Below are 21,978 nucleotides of genomic sequence, written 5' to 3' on the forward strand. Positions count from 1 at the left end.
TGTTTGTTTTTTCTTCGTGTTTTTATTCCACCATTTAATTGCATACATACTTTTCCCAATTCTTAACACTTATTCGACATATAAATTTAATTAAATAAAAATATAATAATATGTACATATATAGTCAACAAAAAAAAAAACCAATTGTAAAAGAGTTGAATTGGTTGGTATGTATAATACATTTTCATTGATTTTAGTGATATTGTTCAGAAGCAATCGATCTTCTAAATGCATGTGATAAATAAGTCTTCAAGGCTATCGTGACCATCCTTAGACAACATCTCGATATCAAGTTTATTACAGAAGACAACTATAAACATTATAAACTAATAACTTCCAATTTTGTACTTCAAAGCACTTTTGTTAGTCAAATTCTTTATATACACACATATATGTCGTATATTATTTGGTCATGTTAGTCGTTGAAAATGAACAACAAAGTTGTTGGTTCGAGTTAGTTGCTCAAGACGATTATTGGAGTTGGCTGCCATATGTGATTGTTATTAAAGTACATCGTTAGAGGTGGTCTTTGACGTTCTTTGGTTGTCTAAGGTGAACATTGCATTAATTGTTAGAGGTGGTTGTCACTTGTCATTGAATTTGATTATCAAATGTGATTTTCGTTAAAGTTTATTGTAGTGGTAGTTGTTGGACCTTGAAGTTGAAGATGGTTGTCAAAGTTGATTTATCAAATGTGATTTTCACCAAAGTTTGTAGTTGTAGGTGTTGTCGGAGGCAAAAGTTGGTAGCACAAAAATGATATTGGAGTTGGTTGTACAAGAGTTTGTTGTTGGAGCCCAAAATTGATCAGGCGAAGATGATCATCAAAGTTGGTTTTTCTTGAAGTTTGCTATCGAAGGCGGTTATTATCAAAACCCCAAAATTGGTCACGGGAGGTGGTTGCCAGAGTTTGTCGTTAGAGGTGGTTTCTGAAATTCGGAATCTATTATTGTTGGAGTTGGACGTATGAAAGTGGTAGTCGAAGTTGGCTATCAAAGTTTGACAATGGTAGTTGATGGATGAACCCATTGGAAGTATATAAGGAGAAGAAGAGTTTGGGTGAGTTGGTATATCGATAGGTCAAACCATGAGTTGGTATACAACACAAGCTCAACTCAACTTCGTTAAAAGCTCTTTTCTTCCATTAAAATTAAAAAAAAAACAAGCTTCATTTATTGTCTATTTGCTCTATTCCTACAATGTCAATAAATGAAAATATCAAAGCATAAAATTAAACAGACAAAAACTAGCTAAAGATGTCATAGAGAAGCATGTTTCGAGCGATTTTCAACATGCAACCAATATGCATTTGCATCTTTCCTTTTCAACCGAGAGATGTTAAATGGCGATAATAATTTGTTGAAGATCAAGAAATCATTCTTCTCCTTCATTCAACAATCTATGAGAGGTCGTTTTAGGCAAAATAATTCAGCAACAATGGTGGCGAGTGCTAAAAATTCTGCTATAGCGAAGCTTCGTTATGCCAAGTTTGCTCATGTGGTACCCAATATATAGGGTTAGCTCCCAAGTAAATAACAAAACCAATCGTAGAATATGTAGTTCGCATTTACATAATTACCCCTTCCTCCAACTCACGTGGAACGTTCGGTTGACGATGGAAGCAATAATTTTTCTTCCTTTCCGTTTGTCAGCGGCGGAGTGGCTATTATCTCTCCTTCCCCATTGTTGGATAACTCGCGTCGCAACTTAGTTAAAAGGATAACGGAAATGGAGAGTGGAGCAGAGCCACTGGCGGTGGACCATGACAAATGGCGACTCTACGAAGCTTACAATGAGCTTCACGGACTCGCTCAGGAGTTCCACACTCCTTTCGACGCTCCGGCAGTACTCGTGGTCGGCCACCAAACCGATGGCAAAAGCGCCTTGGTTGAAGCTCTCATGGGCTTCCAATTCAACCACGTCGGTGGCGGAACCAAGACTCGCAGACCCATTACTCTTCACATGAAGTACGACCCCGACTGTGAAACTCCCGTCTGTCATCTTGTCTCCGATGACGACCCCACTGTCGCCATCCAAAAATCTCTCCACGAAATTCAGGTATTGTTGGTTGCGCTGACCAAGCTTTTGGCTGTTAAACTCCCGATTTGTAATCGTCTTCTCTCCTGGTGTTCTACAGGCATTCATTGAAGCTGAAAATATGAGGTTGGAGAGTGAAACAAGTCAATTCTCGGCCAAGGAAATAATTATTAAAGTGGAGTATAAGTATTGCCCTAATCTTACGATTATTGACACTCCTGGGCTCATTGCTCCAGCCCCAGGTCGAAAGAATCGGGTGTTGCAGGTGAATTCGATTGCTACTGATACGTTTTATTTGTTTTGGGTAATGTTTCATTCCTGAATTTGATGCTAATGAGTCAATGAGGTGCCTCTGTTCAAGGCTCAAGCTCGTGCAGTCGAGTCACTAGTACGAGCTAAAATGCAGCACAGAGAGTTCATCATATTGTGTCTTGAAGATTGTAGTGACTGGAGTAATGCGACTACCCGAAGGGTCGTAATGCAGGTACGCATACATACTTTAAACTTTTGTTCCAGTTTTTTTATTGTTTTTGCGAAGAATGTAACATTAGTTTTGCTTTTAGATTATTGGAAAAGGATGTGTTTTTGTTGGAGAGTGTTCAGCGTGTCATGTGAAACGTAACTTTAGTGACTTTGTCATCAGTTCTTTATCTTCAAGAAAACAGACCTGCTTTTGTTAGCTGAATGCTTTACTAAATAGTGGGGATGGTATGAAACAACTCAAATTTCATTGTAGATTGATCCTGAACTCTCAAGGACTGTGATTGTATCAACCAAACTTGATACCAAGATACCCCAATTTGCTCGTTCTTCAGACGTGGAAGTCTTTCTTTTGCCACCCTCTTGTGCACTTGATGGCATCATATTGGGGGACTCTCCATTTTTCACATCTGTTCCTTCAGGCAGAGTTGGTTCTGCACATGATTCAGTTTATAAATCAAATGACGAGTTCAAAGAGGTATTTCGATGCAAGTTATATTATCTTTAGACACACACACACACACACACATTTTCTCTCTCTCTAATAATCCTTGTTTATGTTAACATGTTTATATATTCCATTTTTGTAGTAGAGTTGCTATTCGTGGATGGTAGGTAGATAAATTTATTAATAACATTTGAGATTGAATGAAAATTTCAGTTGGTAATTACCGTTGGTTATATTGTTTATGAAAATGTATGTATCTCTAAACACAATTTGAACAACTTCTAGAATCACAATACATAGTCTAAAACACTGAAAACATGGAACACAATCTTTCTGTTTTTAAATAACTTTTTTACTGAATTCTTTTTGGACGGTTGCGCAACACATAACATCTTGGTGGTGTGCGAATAGCACCAAAGTCTTTTGTTATTATGGTCTTTCCATGATTTTTTTAAAAATGGAAGGTTCTTATTCAATAGTTTTTTTCAGGGGTCGTCTCAACCCCTCGCCTTTAGTTTGTTCTCTTTTGTTTTTTTGGCTGAATATACAAATTTGTTTCCTATAAAAATATAATTTTTTTTATAGACCGTCTTATTTTTAAATATATGTTTCTAGATCTCCAACCAAATGCACCTCTAGTTTCCTATCGCAAAGAAAGAAAAGGAAAAGAAATGAGATTCTATGATTAAAAATGCTTCTGGGACTGAAATCTGCTTAAGGGTATTTTATGCTTATACATTTATTGAGTGTGATGATAAACTTGATAATTTTGTGGAATTTAATCGTCTGTATATTTGTTGGTTTCAGGATTGATGAATTTTTTATGTACTTTGGGACGTTTTAGGTATAACTGTATTTATGGTGCAGGCTATAGCTTTGAGAGAGAAGGAAGACATTATCCTTTTGGAGGAAAAGTTGTGCCGACCTTTGGCTGAGAAAGAAAAAGTGAGAATTGGTGTAAGCAAATTGAGAACGTTCTTAGAAGAACTGCTACAGAAAAGGTTGTTTGTTTTTCTTAGGTTTAGTTTTCAAGAAAAGTCAGTTAAATAATCGTTGGCTGACTGTACTTCTAGAAAAATCAGCTATGAAGTCTGAAATTAGTGTTTAGTAAATTTTAGCTTGAAACCTTAAAAAGTAGGTTATGGTGTTTGATAAATAAATACAAAAAATTATTTTAGATATAATAACTAAAATAGACCTATTATTAACTTTTTTTTTTTTGTCTATTTTCAAATATAACAAAATGAACTAAAATATTTACAAAATATAACAAATTTCACTGTCTACTACTGTCTGTGTCATGATAAACATAGATAGTAGTCTATCTTTGTCTATAGTGGTCTATCAAAATAAATTGTGATATTTTGCTATATTTGAAAATATTTGAAGAAGTTTTGACATTTATAATAGTTTTTTTAATAGATTCTAATTTTAAATAATTTTTTAGAATGATATATTTTGTTTGCTCTTGATTACTTTTTCAAATATCAAGGGAAAAGGTTTTTTTTTTTTTTTTTTCATCAATAAGGTATAATTCTTTTAAAGTTGATGCATTCGACTTATGAAACTTAGAAGATAGATTTGATTACGCGAAGAATGGATAGATGTATAAAATAAATCTTAATTTTAAAGGAAATTGTTTTAAATGACAAAACTGATGAAAATATTTAAAAATATAGCAAAACATCAGTCTATCAATTATAGATTGATAGACTACTATATGAATCTACCACGAAGTAGGTAATCGTTTATCACTATCCATCATGGTTTTTCGTTAATAAAAAGTAAAATTTTGCTATATTTGTAAATATTTTGGTTGTTTTAAATGATAAAGTTGAAAATTAAATATTAATTACAAAATAAAAGCATATGATTTTAGGAGAATCTAAATGCTGATAGGATACTGCTTTTAAAGTAGGTGTGAAATGAGTGTGCTCTTAAAAGTGATTTTAACGATTTAATCCCAATCTGTTTTACCAAACACACACACACGCATACACACAAAAAAACTGTTAAGTTTTGTTTTGTTTTTATTTATTTATTTTTTGTAAACACTCTATCTCTTCCAAAGCAACCCCATACACACCCTTAATCTTGCCCTCAACTACGGTCTGGTAGCAGATGTGCATTCTTTTTGTTTGCTAATTTATCGACTAAGCTTTTAAATTATATTGCATTTATCAGAAGATCTGAATATCTTATTAGGTATATGGACAGTGTGCCCTTGATCATTTCACTTCTTGATAAGGAGTACAGGAGCACAACTCGAAAACTGAATGATATTGATCAAGAACTCAGGTCAGTGTTTTCTTTTAGATAAAGCATTTTCATGAGGAACTGCCGGTAATAGTAGCATACATGCATTTATGTTTAATTGCTGGGTCTTAATGCCTCTTCTTGGTGTTGTCTTTCTAAGGTCTGCGGACTTTTCCATCCAAGACTTTTGCCTAAATTGGAGAGAGCTTTTATTTTTACTTGTGTTGTCGGCCTCTACCTTATTTTGTTTAGTATTGTTGTTTGCCGTTAGTATCAAGATTGGTCTCTTTTATGATTGTATTTGTACTGGGCATGATATTGATGCTAAGGATCTGTCAATCTAGTTGAGATATCCGGCACATCAATGAGGTCTGGTTTCTGTTTTTCTAAAAAAGCTAAGTGGAGGTGTGATATAGTGAACTTGGCTTTGTTGACTTGAATTCCCTGTAGGAAATTCCATTTAGACTGTCCACAACAAGGCAAAGCAAGGAAGGAGAAAGAGGATTGGTACCGATTATATATCGCCACAAACGAAGTAAAAAGGTCATGACAGGAGAAGCAATTAATTAGTTACGTGGGAGTGAGGGAGTGCAATGAGAATATTGGGTGTGGGGACCATTGGTAGTGTTTCTGAAGTGTATTAGTAGGTTAACTAGGGTTATCCTTTTCTTTCATCGTTCTCATGTTATGCCTCTATTTCAGTTTGAGTTCTTCTCGAGGGAGAAAGAGGATTGTATTGTCTTAGGGCTAACTATCATCATATCGATTGATTTAATACATGGTGTGGAAGTTTCCTTACATAGACCTCTTGTGGCATACAGCCTATCTCTTGGTTTGCCGTTAAGGGTTAAATATCTCATGTTGTAATGTAGTTAAAACCATGATCTCCACTTGTTTCTGAATCTTTTCTTATTAAAAATTTTATCCAAGAAATGTTAAGCCACATGATCAATCATAAAAATAATTCCCCCTGACTTACGACTTTTAACATTAGCTACAAAAGCTTTGTCCAAGATTTTTCCAGTGGCAATAAAAGCACCCTGAGAATATGAGATTTCTTTGGGAGGACTTTCCTTAATCTGCCTGCTACAACCTCGGCAAGGACTTCTCTTAATTTTTATCACTGCATATAATTATTTAGTACCTTACATCTGTTCTCATTAAATTCTCCTTTATTGTTTTGATTTTTTAATTATTATTTTTTGCATGCAGTAATTTGGACGAAGTAACATTGAAGGAGAAAGGAAGAGCATTTCACGACTTGTTTTTGACCAAGGTCTATCTTACATGTATCTTCATATTGTGGCGATGTAATATGATTAATATAAAAAGGATAATTGACCTACTTAATTATTTAATTGTGGACATATAATTCAAATGTTCAACTTTATGAACCCATGACCAACGCAATAGCTTAAGCCAATGGATGTAGGTAAATTTAATTTTATATCATACAACACTCTCCCTCACTTATGGGCTTGAAACATGTAAAAAGAATATAGAAGACCCAACACGTGGAAGTCAATATTAGTCAAGGAGGTAATAACATTACAAGCGCTAAATATAGGACCTCCTAGACCACCAGCTTTGATATCATCTTAAATTGCCTATTGGCTTAGTTTAAGCTAATGACCATAGGGTTTAGGATTTAGGGTTCCGTCGTCATTTGTCCAATAGGAAAACGACAAAGGTTGCGTCTTTTCTTTCTTTGTTGGACGAGTGCAGTTTTAAGGTTGGAAGGAGGGATGTTCGTGTTTGGAGTCCTAACCCTAGTGAAAGCTTTTCTTGTAAATCCTTTTTTAGATTGTTGTTGGATCCCTCGGGTCGATTTTTGATGTGGTTTAGAGGATTAAGATCCCTAAGAAAATCAGGTTCTTTGTTTTTCAAGTTTTACTTGGATGAATTTTTTTTTTCTTTTTCGAAAGGAAATCAGTCTCTTTATTAATAAAGTTATAAATAATGGGACAATAGCTCATAGTACAAGAGGGTTATATAATGAGCAATATGATTGGATCAACAAGCGCATTTGAGCATCTCAACTAGGTTAACACCCCCATAATGCCATCATCTCCACAATCTACAAAAAGAACAAAATAGGCCAGGCAAAACCTAAACAGCCTTTACCACCGGATACAATTGTGTTGCTCATTACTTTAGATAGGCTCTCTAGGAAGATGACCTTGTTAATGGGGATCTTCGAGGTCTGAAGTTCTTTCCTCCACCCCGTATATTAAAAAAAAAGACTAAGAGGAAAAATAATAGTATTTAACAACTAAGAGAGTAATTTGTTCTTAAAAAAATGAAGAGAGATTGAAGATGTTTGGGAAGTTTTTATTTTTGTTTCATCTTCTTGGTATCTAAAGTTTTGGTCTTATTTTTCTTGATTATTCAATACTCATTAGCTATAATGTGTGCAAAGAGATCCTTTATTGGCTCTTCTCCACTTTGGGTAGTTTTTTTCTTTTCATATTAATCAATGAAATTGTTTCAATTATTTATTTCTTTTCTTTGGTAAATTTGGATTGGAATTCAAATTAGTATTCTTTCTTGGAAAGAATGAAATTATTTTGAATTTTAAAAAGTTCATAGAAATACTTCTATTTAATGGATTAAGATTTCTATATGACTTGGCCTTTTCCTTTATGCAGTTATCTTTGCTTTTAAAAGGAACAGTTGTTGCTCCTCCAGATAAATTTGGTAAATTTTAACGATGCTTGAAATGAAAAGTTTTGAACATGTAAACCTAGCTCTGTTTTTTATTTTTGTTTTAAAAAATATATTTTACTTCAAAATACTTTCTGTTTCTTTGTCTCTAAGTTTTCCTCTCTGACTTTATATGATTCCTCCTTTTAGGCATAGGGTCATCTTGTCCAGATGGCCTCTTCTACGTTGTTTCTTTTTTCAATTAAATTTTCTCAACTTATCAAAAAAGAAAAAATGACATGCAGGTGAAACACTTCAAGATGAAAGAATCAATGGAGGGGCTTTTGTTGGTACCGATGGTCTTCAATTTCCACAGAAACTAATCCCGGTAAATATTCTTCTTTTCAACTCAAATATCATAAAATACTTCCTTCTCAAATTGGTTGTCACATGTGGACTAGTGAACTTTTGGTTCTGCTTTATGCCTTCTTTACACACCAATGCTGAGACCTAAGGCATCAATATAAAAGAGATGTATTATTGTTCTGTTTTGTAATAAGGAATATATTGTTTTTGTGAAAAAGAATGCAGGCATGCGTTTATATGGTGGTGCACAATATCATCGTGCTATGGCTGAGTTCCGTTTTGTGGTTGGGGGAGTAAAGTGTCCTCCAATTACTAGGGAAGAAATTGTAAATGCATGTGGAGTCGAGGATATACATGATGGAGCAAACTACTCTAGGTACTATTGTTTTTGTGTATTCATGATCTCCATAATACGTTTGTTAGGTGTGAATTATTCCTATTTTTCATATTCTTGATTATCCTTTTCCTTTGCAATTTATAATGAATGGTTAGAACGGCTTGTGTGATAGCTGTGGCCAAAGCTCGAGATACCTTTGAACCATATCTTCATCAGGTGATATTTCTGTATATCTCAGTCGTTTCAACTTCCTACATTTGTTTACTTATCTTTTGAGCCATTTTGATGGAAGGTATTTTTTTTCTTTTCTTTTTTCATTTTTTCTTGTCACCTTTTTGTTTCACTCCAATATTCTTTCTCATACTTTAATTCTTGATCTAGAAAGGAGTGAAGGAATTACCTTTTTGTCACCTAATGTTGAATCGCATACTTTTTAGTGCATACCTAAAGTATCTTTTCTTATTGCCTTATTAATTTAGCCTAAAGTAGCCTCAAAGAGAGATCCTCCCAGAATCAAGATTGTAAACTTTTTATTAGAATGGATAATGTGTTTCATACAAAAGGGGAAACTCCTATTTATAGAGTTCTATTAGAAGTGGGGTCAAAATGGAATTAACCTAGAACATTACTTAATTACCCAGTTAATCCCTATTCTCTTTACATCATTCTACTCCACAAAGAAAACTCATTCTCGATATTTAAAAACAAAAAAATGAATTAACCAAGAAAGAAAATAAACTTGTTTAATGGCATATGGCCAAACCAACCTTCTACGATTTAAACAAAATTATTCCAATTAAAGAAGTAAATTGAGACAGAAAATCCAATATTCCCACCAAAAGATGAACTTCTCCATCGGCCAAGTAGATATGTTATGCCAAATCATACATATATTTTCTTATATATATGAATAAGAAAAAAATCATCATTCCTAAAAAAAAAGAAAAAGAAAAAAAGAAAAAAGAAAGAAAAAAGAACAAAAAATCATTAGGTGGAACGAAGAAGAAGAGATTATAAAAAGTTGGCCCGTTCATTCAATAAGGGATACTGTAGTGCCCAGTTATATATTTCTCAGTATGCTATCACGATTCTATATTTTGTTTCTTCGGAAAATAACTGTGCTATGCTTCATTTGGAAATGTATTTTGTCTGCCTCTGATATTTGAGAAGTAAGACTATTGTTGAAATTATACCATTGCACTTTGCAAAAGTGTGCCGAAGCAAGAGCAATAGAGGTTCCATGAAATTTTACCAAATAAATCTCAATGAAACTAGTTGTGATTTAACATTATGTTTGATTCTCGTGGGATTACTTTTTGTAAATTTCACGAATTTGTTAAGTAATTTTTTTACTGCTGCTGATTATGGAAAACTAACACGTTTTATACTTGATGTAGTTGGGTGGTAGACTATTGCACATTTTGAAGAGACTGCTTCCTATTTCTGTCTACCTTCTTCAGGTTTGAGCTTGTTCTGAAGACTTTTTGGATGACACTATCTTTTGTTATTTAATATTCTTTAGAACCCTTCAAAGTTTGAAGCAACAAACGAATTTTGACCTTTGAAAAGTCTTTTCACCTTAACTTGCAATTTTTACAGAAAGATGGGGAGTATTTAAGTGGTCACCAGGTGTTTCTCAACCGTGTTTCTTCTGCCTTCAACAACTTTGCTGAATCTACTGAGAAGGCATGCCGTGAAAAGTAAGCAATTTGGTTCTTCAAGATTACTGCGATTTTAATCTGCCTCTGTTCAAATTTCTATTATTTGTGCTCAGTATACTGAAAAAATAGGATAGTGCTAGTTTACATATTTTGTTGTAAGAAACAATTTCATTTATGAATGAAATTACAAAAAGGGGAGGGGGAATGACACCCCAAACCAAAGGAGTTACAAGTTTACGATTTAACATGTTTGCTAGGTTTTAAAAGTAAGGCTTAAGAGTGAGAAGCGTAAAAAAAATCAAAGTTTTGTGTATTTATTTATTATTTTTATACACGAAAGAAATATAATATTATAAATAATAAGATACAGATAAATATAACAAATTAAAAGGTTAGAGATTGGGAAGTTAAAGTGTGTATTTTAGAGAACTTGGTAGTTTCTTTTTAGAGCATATATTTATTTATCGTTTAAAAAGAAGGATTTTGATGCTGAGGCATGTGCTGTGCACACTTGCATTGAGGCTTGTCCTTGAAGTAAGGTGTCTTCTTGGTAGTTATTTATTTAATTATATTTATTTTGTATTTTGATTCTTTTGAACATTATGATTTTTTCTTATGAAAATCATTTTAAATAAAAACTAAATGGGACACCTTAATATTTTATGTAGGCAAGCAAATGAGCAATTTTATTGTTTTTTTCTCTTCAAGTGAAGGTTAAGCCTTGTCCAAAATAAGTATATTGATAAAAATGATGAAAATGTAAACCAAGTATTACTAAACACAACAATTTTGAATATCATTTTCAACATCGTCAACAGCGTCATGCCAACAATCTCCTCATGTCTATCGATAGTTTATTTAACTCATGTCTATTGATAGTATCTTTCTTAAATAATATTTTACATATCATTTTCAACATCCTCAACAGTGTCATGTTAGTCTTTGAACTTTTTCATCAATTTGTTCTTTAAGTTTTGGTAGCAAAAGTCGTCATGAGCTAAATTACCAATTTTTGTTGCAGTTTATTTACACCTAAATACGTAAGTGAATGTTTATGTTTTTAAAGAATTTTATAAATGGTTTTATTCTTCTAGTCATTTCAGAATGCATCGGGTGTAGACCTTAATTGTGAATATAGATGTTTCTGACAAATGTTTTCCACTATGTTTATTACAGCATTGAATAAGGAGAGAAGTATCTTAGATTTGCAAGCTTTTGAATAAGTAGGCCACATATATGTGTTAATGAATGTTTTACCACATTATGCATGATTTTTATTATGTCATGTGGTTTGTTTCATACCAAATTCTTTATTCCTTGTTGCAGATGCATGGAAGATTTAGTGAGCACTACCCGCTACGTCTCATGGTCGCTTCACAATAAGGTCTATTAATGAAAACTTTGAAATTTGTTTCTCTGAAGAGTCAATAACTTTGCGCCCTACTTTAGTGTTTCTACTCACTACTTATGCTTTTGTTTTGATAATGATTATTTTGCAAGGCATGTTTTCAAGTACAGGCTCTGATATATTTGAGCTCAGTTCTCCATGTAGCTTTAAGAAAATTTGCAGAATTGTCATTTAAGTTGCATTGTGGATCTTATCTCTCTTTCTGTGCAATGCTGTAGAATCGATCAGGGCTACGCCACTTCCTAGACTCATTTTGTGGAAATGATCAGTCCATCATGGGAGGGAATTTGGCTTCTAGTGGCCTTTCTCAAGATTCAACTTTTGGTTCTCTTAGCAATGAGCGGCAAGACAATAAACCTAGGCCAGATGTAAAGCTCAGTCAATTGGCATCAGGAATTGACTCCAGCTCTTGTATTCAGGGAACAGAAACAAGGCTAGTTGATCTCTTAGATTGCACGCTTTGGAACAGAAGACTTGCTCCTTCATCTGAAAGAATTGTTCATGCTCTAGTACAGCAGATATTCCATGGAATTAGAGAATATTTCTTGGCTTCTGCAGAACTAAAGGTTGGTCTCTCGGTCCTTTTTGAATAGATCTTATTTTAATGTGCTTCTGCACTTTACTTTGGAGTTTGGACATTAGCGTCTTTAGATCAGGCGGCCTATTATGACTTATGAAGATAATGTCTTAAATACCTGCTTGTAATTTTTTTCTGTCCAAAGTAACTCGGGATTAAACAATTCCTCTATGCTGGATGTAGTTAGTTTTTTTCTTAAAAAAAAAAATAGTTTTTTTATCATCATTATTATTTTTTAAATGTTGCATGTATTTTTATCTTTTATTTTTTTTTGTTTTTAATTAGAAAACCAAACTTTCGTTGAGATTAAAATGGAAAAAGCACAAGGAAGGCCCGACAATAAAACACACATAAAACAAAAAGTATACAGAAACAATAGTCTAAAAGGACTCATATTTGGAAACCATCATGGGCTGGCCTAGTGATAAAAAAGAGTCTCAATAAATAACTAAAAGGTCATGAGTTCAATCTACGTTGGTCACCTACTTTAGGAAGTAATTTCCTATAAGTTACCTTGTACCTAAATGTTGTAGAGTCAGACGGGTTGTCTTTTGTGAATTGAGATTAGTCGAGGTGCGCGTAAACTGGGTCGGATATTCACGTAAATAAAAAAAATAGAGCCAAATATGGACTAGTCTAATGGACAAGGTTTCATAGTTTAGAAAATCTTTTGACGTAGATGACCAAAGTGAGACATTAAGCTAAAATATCTTAACTATTTCTCCTGATCAAAATACATTATAAAACAACAAAATATTCAGCTCTCTATAAAACCCAGCCTTCTCTTGAAAACGGAACCAAATTTCCTCCGTCATCAGATGACACTCGTCACTCTGTTATAGGTCAAACTGACTCTAAAAGCTTCAAACAAACCCCTCCAAACCGAATGAGTTATCTGGCAACTCTAGAGTAGATGATCCATGTCCTTACCTAGAAGTTCTCATACAGACTACCCAATGGGAGAAAGATTCTCTTCTCTGTCCTTGTAGGTTTCTAAGGTAAGTTCAAGTCATGTAGTTCTAATATAGAGAATAGATGTGAGGCCAAGAAATTTATCTTTATGAGTATTTATTGGAAGGAAAAAAGTGGGATCGTTCCTTTTTTTCTTTTTCTTTTATTATTTTTTGTTATTATTATTATTATTATTGTTTAACTAAGCTTCCATGAATGTCTTGCAATGGTGATGGTTGCTCCTCTTCGGGGAAGTCCTTTCATTGTTTATTTATCCAAACAGAAGCATCTTGAAAATGGTTTCTTTAGGATCTAAAAAATTACAATCTGTACGGCTGGGTTGTTGGCGCAATTAACTCAGCAATTTTAAAAGTTGGTTGAATTGATTGGTGTGGTGAGGATGTTGGAGTACTTAACTCAGCAACTTCATATGCTAATACAACAGCCTCATCTAATCAATTTGTTTCTTGGCTGGTGAAGTTTTCTCCCCAATTTTAAAGGAGCCTTTCTTCTATTTTTTTAATTGTTGGATGACCCTAAATAAATCGTCTATCTCAAAGGATATTTTTGGAGGTGTGTCTTTATCTTTTGGAGTGGCTCACTCTTTGAATGAGTCTTTCCCATTGGAGGCTTTTAGACGTGTCAAATTCTCTGTTGATGGAGAAACCATAAATGAAAGTTCTTTGTGGTTTCTGGATGTCTAGGAGTTCCTTTGTTCATTTTCTGGTTTTCTTTAGCTCATGGATATTATTTGTTTTGCCTTTTTAGCCTATTTTATTTGATTGGTTTTTCCTTTCCTTCTCCTTCTAAGAGGTCATTTTCCTTGGATATCTTGTATCTTTCCATGTATTATTGAAAAATGGTTTCTTGTTAAAGAAAGAAACTCATCTAAGATTTTTCACACACAGTCGTTTATCTTTAGATTCAATCTTAAAATTCATTGTCATGATGAGTATAATAGTGCAATGAGCTTCTCCAGGAGTGAGCTCACTTATTGAAACAAAAGGTGTGAGTTCCTACTTCCTATTATTTTATATCGTATCCAGAGCTTCGATGGTTCTAGTGTTCCCGCATTGACTTGATTGCTTTGTGCTGAAAAACAAAGTGCATTTACTGCTGTCTATTTTTACCTATCCAAGGCTCAAAACCACTTCCAAGTTCTTCACTTAGCTCGCCTTTCTGTTTGCAGTTCAACTGTTTTCTTCTAATGCCAGTAGTGGACAAGTTGCCAGCACTTCTACGCGAGGACTTAGACTCTGCTTTTGAAAATGAACTGGATAATGTTTTCGATATCACGAATTTGGTACACTCCTTGAGCCAGCGAAAGCGCGATGCTGAGGTTGAACTGAGAAGGGTATGCACTCCCCTTCTCTCTTTTCTTCTCACTACTAATATTAAGTCTGTTATCTGACAAAATTGTAACTTCTCCCAGATTAAGAGGCTCAAGGAGAAGTTTAGAGTGGTACATCAGCAGCTCATACTGCAACAATCCAAGCCTGAAATGAAAACTGGAGAAGGTGATACGAAATGAAGCGAAAGGGAAAAAGGACGATCAAGAAATCATCTGTTGAGATTAACTGTGCCACTTCTGATATGTTTCTGATATGAGAGTAGCATGTATAATAGGTAATGTGTTTAAACATACTGATATCTTAGTTTTGTTGTAGCCAAGCATCATTTTATACAATAGAAAGAGTGAATATCAACAAGAGTTTTAGCAGGCTCTCTTTGATCGTTGATAATTCTTTCCTGTTAATATGTGCTGACTAATTTACTCAGTTTAAGTATTTGATTGAATTTTAAATTTTTTGTAACAACCAATTGCGACATAAATCACGAAAATGTTCAACAACTATTTTGATTTTTAGTTTTTCAATGTTTGAAAATTCTACTTCTAAGTTTTTTCATTATCAAATTTTTACCAATGTTTTCAAAACTCAAGTTAAGTTTTGAAAATCAAAGTCCGTTTCATAACCATTTCGTTTTTGTCTTTGGTTTTTAGATTAAATTTATTATTATTATTATTATTTTTATGTTTTACGACGACTTGTATATTTCTTAAATACAACGGATTAATTTTTAGCCAAATTTAAATAACAAAAACAATTTTTTGAAAGCTATTTGTTTATTTATTAATCAATTAAATTTTAATTTTAGAAACTTGGTTTGTTTTTTAAATCATTGGTAAAATGTAGATAACAAAGAAAGAAAGTTGAAGGTAGTATTTATAAGCTTAATTTTAAAAATAGAAAAAAAAACAAAAAGGACTAAAAAATGGGGTCTAAAATATTAGTTTTTTAAAAAATATTTATTTTTTAGAATTTGTTAATAATTCAATCCACGTGCTTAAGTAGAAGGGATAGTTGCGAATGTAGCAATTATATTCAAAATAATTAAGTATATAGCAACATTTTAAAAAAATTGCAAATATAGCAAAATCTGTTAAAATCTATTAATGATAGGAGTCTATCACTGATAGACCATGTAGTAAATGTTGGTCTATCGTTGATAAACCATAAGGGTCTATCAACGATAGAAGTCTATCACCGATAGACTTTGCTATATTTGTAATTTTTTTAAAATATTGCTACATACTTAATAATTATTCTAAAAATTGCTAAATTTTATAATTACCCTAAGTAGAAAGGGAATTGTTATAAATGACCCAAAAAATAAAACTATTTTACAAAATATAACAAAATGTTTAAATAGACTATAGAGAGTTCGATAATTTTACTATATTTTGTAAATAGTTTCAATATTTTGCTATTTAGAAAAATTCAAAATATTGTAAGAATCGAAGAGAAAGACTTAATGTTTAGAAAAAAAAGATAATGATTATCAAACTGGATATCAATAAATTAGTTTTAATCTATCATTCCTTAGAGTCATTTCGCAATGACAACTAGGCTAAAAGTTCATTTTACCCATATAATTACTTCTATATCCTTAAGTACTACTAATCTTATATAAACAATTTAATTTATGGTTCAACCATAAACTAAGTACTCTCGAACCAACTCCCAATTGTTCAAGTCTCGAAGTCAGCATTTCAGATAACTATTTATCTATTTATCCAATACGAGAAGGCATGAAATTCATCTTGTAAAATCATGTTCTCAACTCCCTATGCAATCAAGTCCTCGTAATGGTAGGTTTACTAATTAGTGGACGACTTACGCCACTCTCATCGATCCAAATCAAAGGACAAAATCCAATAAATAGAAGTTTATAGCTTACTAAGGATTATCCCGTAAAATATTAAATAATCTCTTCAATTAATGATGTTATAAAGTCAAATTAATTGTTTCATGATCCAATCTCATATAAACTATTTGTATAGGATATTACCTTCGCATGTCTCCATACGAATGATTTAGATAACATCGTTTGTAACACTTACAAAGTTACTAACCATATTCGTGTACTATAATACTTTTAAGTTATTACTTGAACACGGTCCGCTTATATTCCAACTATAATGAAGAACTCATTATTGCATATTTAGTAATTAAGTTAAATACTATATTAAATAACTAATTAACTTTGAGGTTAGTTTTAGCCCAAAACCGACGGATGATAAAACAAATTTGAAAAGGAAACCAATATATATATATATATATATATATATATATATATATATATATATATATATATATATATATTTCAAATGTACGTTTTAGTATTTTTATTTTATTACTATATTATGTACATTAACAGTTTTAATGGTAAAAATAAAACAATTTCGAAAATAGTTATTTAAAGAATTTTCTTTTTAAAATAGAAAAAATTGACAAACTATTTACACTAAATAGAACAAAACTACTTATAGAGAAAATTCATTACAAAAATTTTGTCAAATGTTCTATTTTTGACAAATTTCCTATTTAAAGTGTGTAAATATGATATGTTTTTCTAAATATGTTTTATCGTATTATTAGTTTATTATCTTTTAAAAAATTTATGAATTTTGTGGAGGGTAACATAGGTGTCTGGGTCATTTTCTTTTTTCTTTTTTCTTTTTTTTTTTGCAATATTTCATCTATGAGGCTATTCATGAAAAAAAAAAAACAGGGAGTGATATATATTTTTGTAATTGTACCTGTTTAATCAAGTTATATGTGTAAGAAATCCTAAAAAATTTTATATTCGATACCAAAACAAACCCGGAATTTATAATTTGGAAAAGAAAAAAAATCTGCAAAACCAAAAAAAGATGACTTAGATATCTAAGTTAGGAAGATGATAATAGAATAGAGAGAAGCCATAAGTCTGGACTTCATATGGAGGTATGTCTCAATTTCATATGGAGGTGTGATTTATCTTAATCCTACAAGGATTACGATTTTGAATTTCCTGAACTTTAGCAAAGAACAAATCTTATATTATCTTTACTTTTTGATTCAACAATCATGATATGAGTATGAAATCAATAGAAAAAGAACGTAAAGAAGTACATCACACATACCTTCACCAAATAACCAAGTCCACAGTTACAATGTCCATCTAAATTCTCTATTTGATAGGTACGTTCACCAACTTTCTTCCACCTCATAGATGTTATTTTTATACCACGAACTTGAAATATCTATGTTATTCCAAGTCATTTTCATTTAAACAATTTGAAAAATACCGAACCAAACTAAACCGTAAATTTATGTGAATTGATCCGTGCTTAATACAAACAAAGAAATAGAAAACATAAGCGAAGGAGAGCGAATGAACGCTGCCAACTTCCTGCAAGATTTTGCTCAAAAATCTTCATCCTTTCACATCTTGAACCTAAAATTACAACTAAAGAAAAACTCGACAAAATTGAAATTATAGTTTCTTTTGGGCAAAGTTGGAACCTATTCCACATACACTGTTGTACATTACAGTAATAGATAATTAAGAGTAATAAGAGATAAAACACACCCTCTCATCATACAAACTCAACTCCAACTTGTCATCATTGACAAGTTCTCTACAAGAGCTATTCTTTTATGAACTAAACTAGACAGTAGACACATTCAAAGTCACTCAGTATCGCCTCTATCAAATCATATCATGACGGTTTTGAAACCACCTACTACTTATAACTATCCATCACTTTGCTGCTGAGTTTGTTGTTGCTGCTGTGGTTGGGTATGCGGCCATGGCATGAAAGGCATCGATGGTCGGGGCTGTTGTGCAGTGGCACCATACATGTTCGCTTGATCTAATTGCTTCCCCATTATCATTCCTGTAGCACCCACCGGATGCTGGGATGGAACATAGTAATAAGGAAGATCAGCTGGGGAACCAACTACGGGAAGGGAGGCTTTTGTGATTCCAAGACCTTCCTCTTTCAGTTCATCTCTTGGAATAATATCAACCAAGAAATCAAAGACATCTGTCCTTGAAATTGCAGCTGCAATATCGTTCTTCTGTAAAGTTCTCCTTTTGTTCTCTTCTGTGTGAATCCATGATCGCAGAGTCAACTCCAAGATGAACATTTCACATGCTTTTGCAAATATAACCGGTGCTTCAGCGGAAATCATTCGGACGTCTTCATCTGCTTTCATTATTTTCTTGATTCGAGCAAGAGGGAGACTATGGTTCTTAAAGTCAGTTGTTTGTTCAATCTCTTGCATTTGGTTTGCCCAAAACATTTGGAGCTGTTGTTGTTGTTGCTGCTGCTGCTGGTGGTGGAAGTGTTGAGCCTGCTGGTAGGCAAGCTGGTGTGGAGAATTGGAGAAACTGGATGGTGGCTGAGTTGGGGGAATTGTAATAGCAGGAGTTCCGGAAGCCACCATCGGAGCTGTTTGGTAAGGATTAGAATATTGTAATTGGCCTGCACCCACACCACCTGCAGGTTGCTGTGATTGTTGCTGATGCTGAGAACGCTCCGATTGATCCATTGCTCACAATACTTGGTGTATTTTTTCCACACTGCTGATTACAACACAAAATTCTATCAACATTATGAAGAGTCTAACTCAGTTGCAAAGAACTTTACCATTCAAGATTCCCATAAGTTTCAGCAGAATCAGTAGCAAACACAGGTTCTTCTACTTGTATACAAATTCAAACAACAAAAGACTTCGCTTTCTTTCTTTCAATTTTCCATTTCTCAGAAACAGAAATAAGAATAAGATGCTTATTGTTGTTTTACTTGCAAAATGAAAAATTAAAATCTTGGAGAACAAGAAAAAAAAAAAAAAAAAAGAGTAAGTTTCTGTTCCTTCGAAAGAAAAAAGAAACACAGAACAAGAAAAGAGAATATTACCAAAAAGCCGCATCAAAAGTAAGCAGTTCAACATTTTTATTATGCTTAAAGAACCTCCAAAGTCTTGATCATCTAAGAGAATAAGGAGGATTCTATTCCCAAAGACTTACATTACACTATTAACAAAGCTATTAAAAAAAGCTGCAGGCAGCATCAATCAATTAAGTAATGAAAAAAGAGCAAAGACCTCGCTTTCAAACAGCCTTCAATAAAGCATTTAAAAAGAATTGAGAAGTGATTCCATGCCAGAAAATATAATCTACACACTGATCAAAGAACTAGTTCGAACTAAGGAAATTCATCAGAAGTGAAAGAGAGAGTAATTATCCACAAATGAAATCTATGGACACCCAATCCCTCCCTCCAACAGAACCTTTAATCGGACACATGAATTATTTTCCAAAGCTTGGATTGAATCAATCGCTTAGCTATGGATTCAAATTTGAAAATCATCCGATGGTGGGAAAAAGCAGAAAACCAAGACAAACCAAATGGTACTGGAATCGTGATCTTCCTAAATCAAAACAAGGCAGAGAGTTAAGTAGAAAGAAAGAAGAAACAACATGCAAAAATTCCATCGCTTTCATCTCATGCACCAAAGAGCAAACCAAAACCCCCATAAAAGCAGAATCAAACCAAAAGGGGAAAAGAGTTTATGAAAATCAATACCCATGTTCCAAAAACAGTTATTAAACAACAAAAATAAGAAGAAAAGGAAAAGAAAAAAAAAAAAAAAAGAGAAAAAGATCACCTCTGATCAACAAAGCAGAAAGAAGAGAGCAGCAAAGCTCATCAGTAAGCAGAGCAGAAACCCTAAGGGAGAGACAGAGAGAGAAAGAGAGAGAGAGAGAGAGAGAGAGAGAGAGAGAAGGATCAAGAGAGAGAAGGTGTTTGAGAGAGAAAGAAGGAGGAATGGTATAAAAGAGAAACGTGTCGAGGTGTGAGAGCTATGGCGGAGTACAAGTGGCGGAGAGAGAGTGGGGGAAGAAGGAGCAATGGTGAAGGGGACGTTTTTCACTAAAAAACGACACCGTACCCTACCCTTTTCTTCTCTTTTCTCTCAAAACTGGGGTTTTCCAATTACAATTACAATTACAATTACAAAAGTGTTGTTTTACAAATGGGCCTTTCCAATTCCCTTTGGTTATGAAAGTTTTCAATTTGTTTGGTCCAAATGGAGGAATTGGGCCTTTTCCTTGTTCATCATACGTCAATAACAAATAAGAGAAATGCTGACATTTACTTCATTATAAAAGGGTGGATAAGAACAATAACCTTTTTTCTTTTTTCTAAAGTTAATAAAGACCTTCATTTATTATAAAAATAATAACAATAAACTCATGGTACGAGCAACCATACGTATCGAGTAATAATGTAGTTAAAACGATCCTAAACCAAGTGTATATCATTTCTAGAGAAATTGGTTTTCGGTTCTTTTAGCTACTTAGAGATCTTTTGAATTTTATTTAGGACCCAAGTGCAATGGAGCCTTAGCTAATCTACTCCTCGAAAGTGAATAAAAGATAACAACTTGGTTTTACCGAGCAAAGACGGGTCCTAGGGTAATGACTTTGTTAGATTAATTATTTTAAACCTTAGTGGATTTTATTCTAACAATAGACCTAGGAGTCTTTTGTCTAGGTACGTACTCTCTTTCAAGCTCAACCCTCTTTAATACCTAAGATTAACTCATTTTCTTGCAATCAATTGGTTAGGTATACCGTTACAATCCTTTATTTCTAGTCTCTATATTAATCTCTCCTATCACCTTCGCATAATCAATTAACAGTTCAATACTTGCTCTCAAGCAACACATAACGTAACAATCATTCAAACGGTGGCTATGTGTTCAAAAACACTAATATCAATACATGCTAAAATAGATTGTGCATAAATCAATTCCAAGAAAGAATCAAGAAGTTTGCAAGAATCCATAACTAAGTCAAAAATCCCTCCTACCAATAGTGGCAAATCCGAATTTTATATGAGGGACACAATTTCATATAAGATTAAAAGTTGTATTTTAAAATTTGTTTAAATCATGGTCAATAGATTTTGAAATGTGTATAATTCGCCCATAAAATTTTTATTATTGACCGTTTGATAGATTTATATGGTTTCAAGTTCGTATCAAATAGGCCTTTTATACATATATTTTTGTAAATGTTAAAAACTAATCGTTATACCATATATATATATATATAACTTTTTGTCCTATATATCTCTTGTATGTTTCTTTTTTTTTTTTAAATTAACCTACTATCAATGACTTAAAAAAATTAAAATTTGAAGGCTCATTTAAATACAAAATTATTTTGTTTGTCCAATAAAAATAATTAACTTTAATATTTTTCAACATGTTGGAAGGGTTCTACAAAATTGGGAACATGTAACACATTTATTACTTAAATTAAAATTTCAGAGATTTATTAAAACACAATTTAGGAATTTTAGAGACCAAATTTATAGTTTGAACATTTATAAAATTTAAAATTTATTGATCCAAGCAACTAAGTTAAGTAATATGGTCGGTAGTTATGGAAAGAGAGGATAAATGCAAGAGA

General features: G+C 32.9%; 2 protein-coding genes across 5 annotated transcripts; one reads left to right on the forward strand and one right to left on the reverse strand.

Moving 5' to 3' along the window:
• The first annotated feature begins 1,552 nt into the window (after positions 1-1,552).
• On the forward strand, positions 1,553-14,906 carry LOC103495468 (dynamin-like protein ARC5). 2 transcript variants are annotated; one of them, XM_051084350.1, is made up of 17 exons: positions 1,553-2,058; positions 2,138-2,302; positions 2,399-2,521; positions 2,774-2,995; positions 3,833-3,966; positions 5,183-5,263; positions 6,434-6,497; positions 7,870-7,918; positions 8,170-8,252; positions 8,449-8,606; positions 8,723-8,783; positions 9,965-10,027; positions 10,167-10,267; positions 11,555-11,612; positions 11,855-12,202; positions 14,354-14,518; positions 14,597-14,906. In XM_051084350.1, exons 1-17 carry the CDS (start codon positions 1,729-1,731, stop codon positions 14,693-14,695), a joined length of 2,304 nt encoding a protein of 767 aa, XP_050940307.1. In that variant the 5' UTR covers positions 1,553-1,728; the 3' UTR covers positions 14,696-14,906. The 2 variants fall into 2 exon arrangements, with proteins under 2 accessions (XP_050940307.1, XP_008455264.2); XM_008457042.3 differs by having other exon boundaries at positions 1,554-2,058; positions 5,171-5,263.
• A 3,070-nt stretch (positions 14,907-17,976) lies between these two features.
• LOC103495470 (nuclear transcription factor Y subunit C-2) lies at positions 17,977-20,474 on the reverse strand. Of its 3 annotated transcripts, none has more exons than XM_008457045.3 (2): positions 20,166-20,474; positions 17,977-19,080 (listed from the first exon to the last, which is right to left on the reverse strand). In XM_008457045.3, the coding sequence occupies exon 2, from the start codon at positions 19,044-19,046 to the stop codon at positions 18,246-18,248; it is 801 nt and encodes a 266-aa protein (XP_008455267.1). In that variant the 5' UTR covers positions 19,047-19,080; positions 20,166-20,474; the 3' UTR covers positions 17,977-18,245. The 3 variants fall into 3 exon arrangements, with proteins under 3 accessions (XP_008455267.1, XP_008455266.1, XP_016901763.1); XM_008457044.3 differs by having other exon boundaries at positions 17,977-19,077; positions 20,166-20,472; XM_017046274.2 differs by lacking the exon at positions 20,166-20,474 and adding an exon at positions 19,788-20,044 and having other exon boundaries at positions 17,977-19,077.
• Between the last annotated feature and the right edge of the window lie 1,504 nt (positions 20,475-21,978).

Source organism: Cucumis melo, chromosome 1, assembly GCF_025177605.1.
Source record: "Cucumis melo cultivar AY chromosome 1, USDA_Cmelo_AY_1.0, whole genome shotgun sequence".
In the NCBI taxonomy this organism is placed as follows: domain Eukaryota; kingdom Viridiplantae; phylum Streptophyta; class Magnoliopsida; order Cucurbitales; family Cucurbitaceae; genus Cucumis; species Cucumis melo.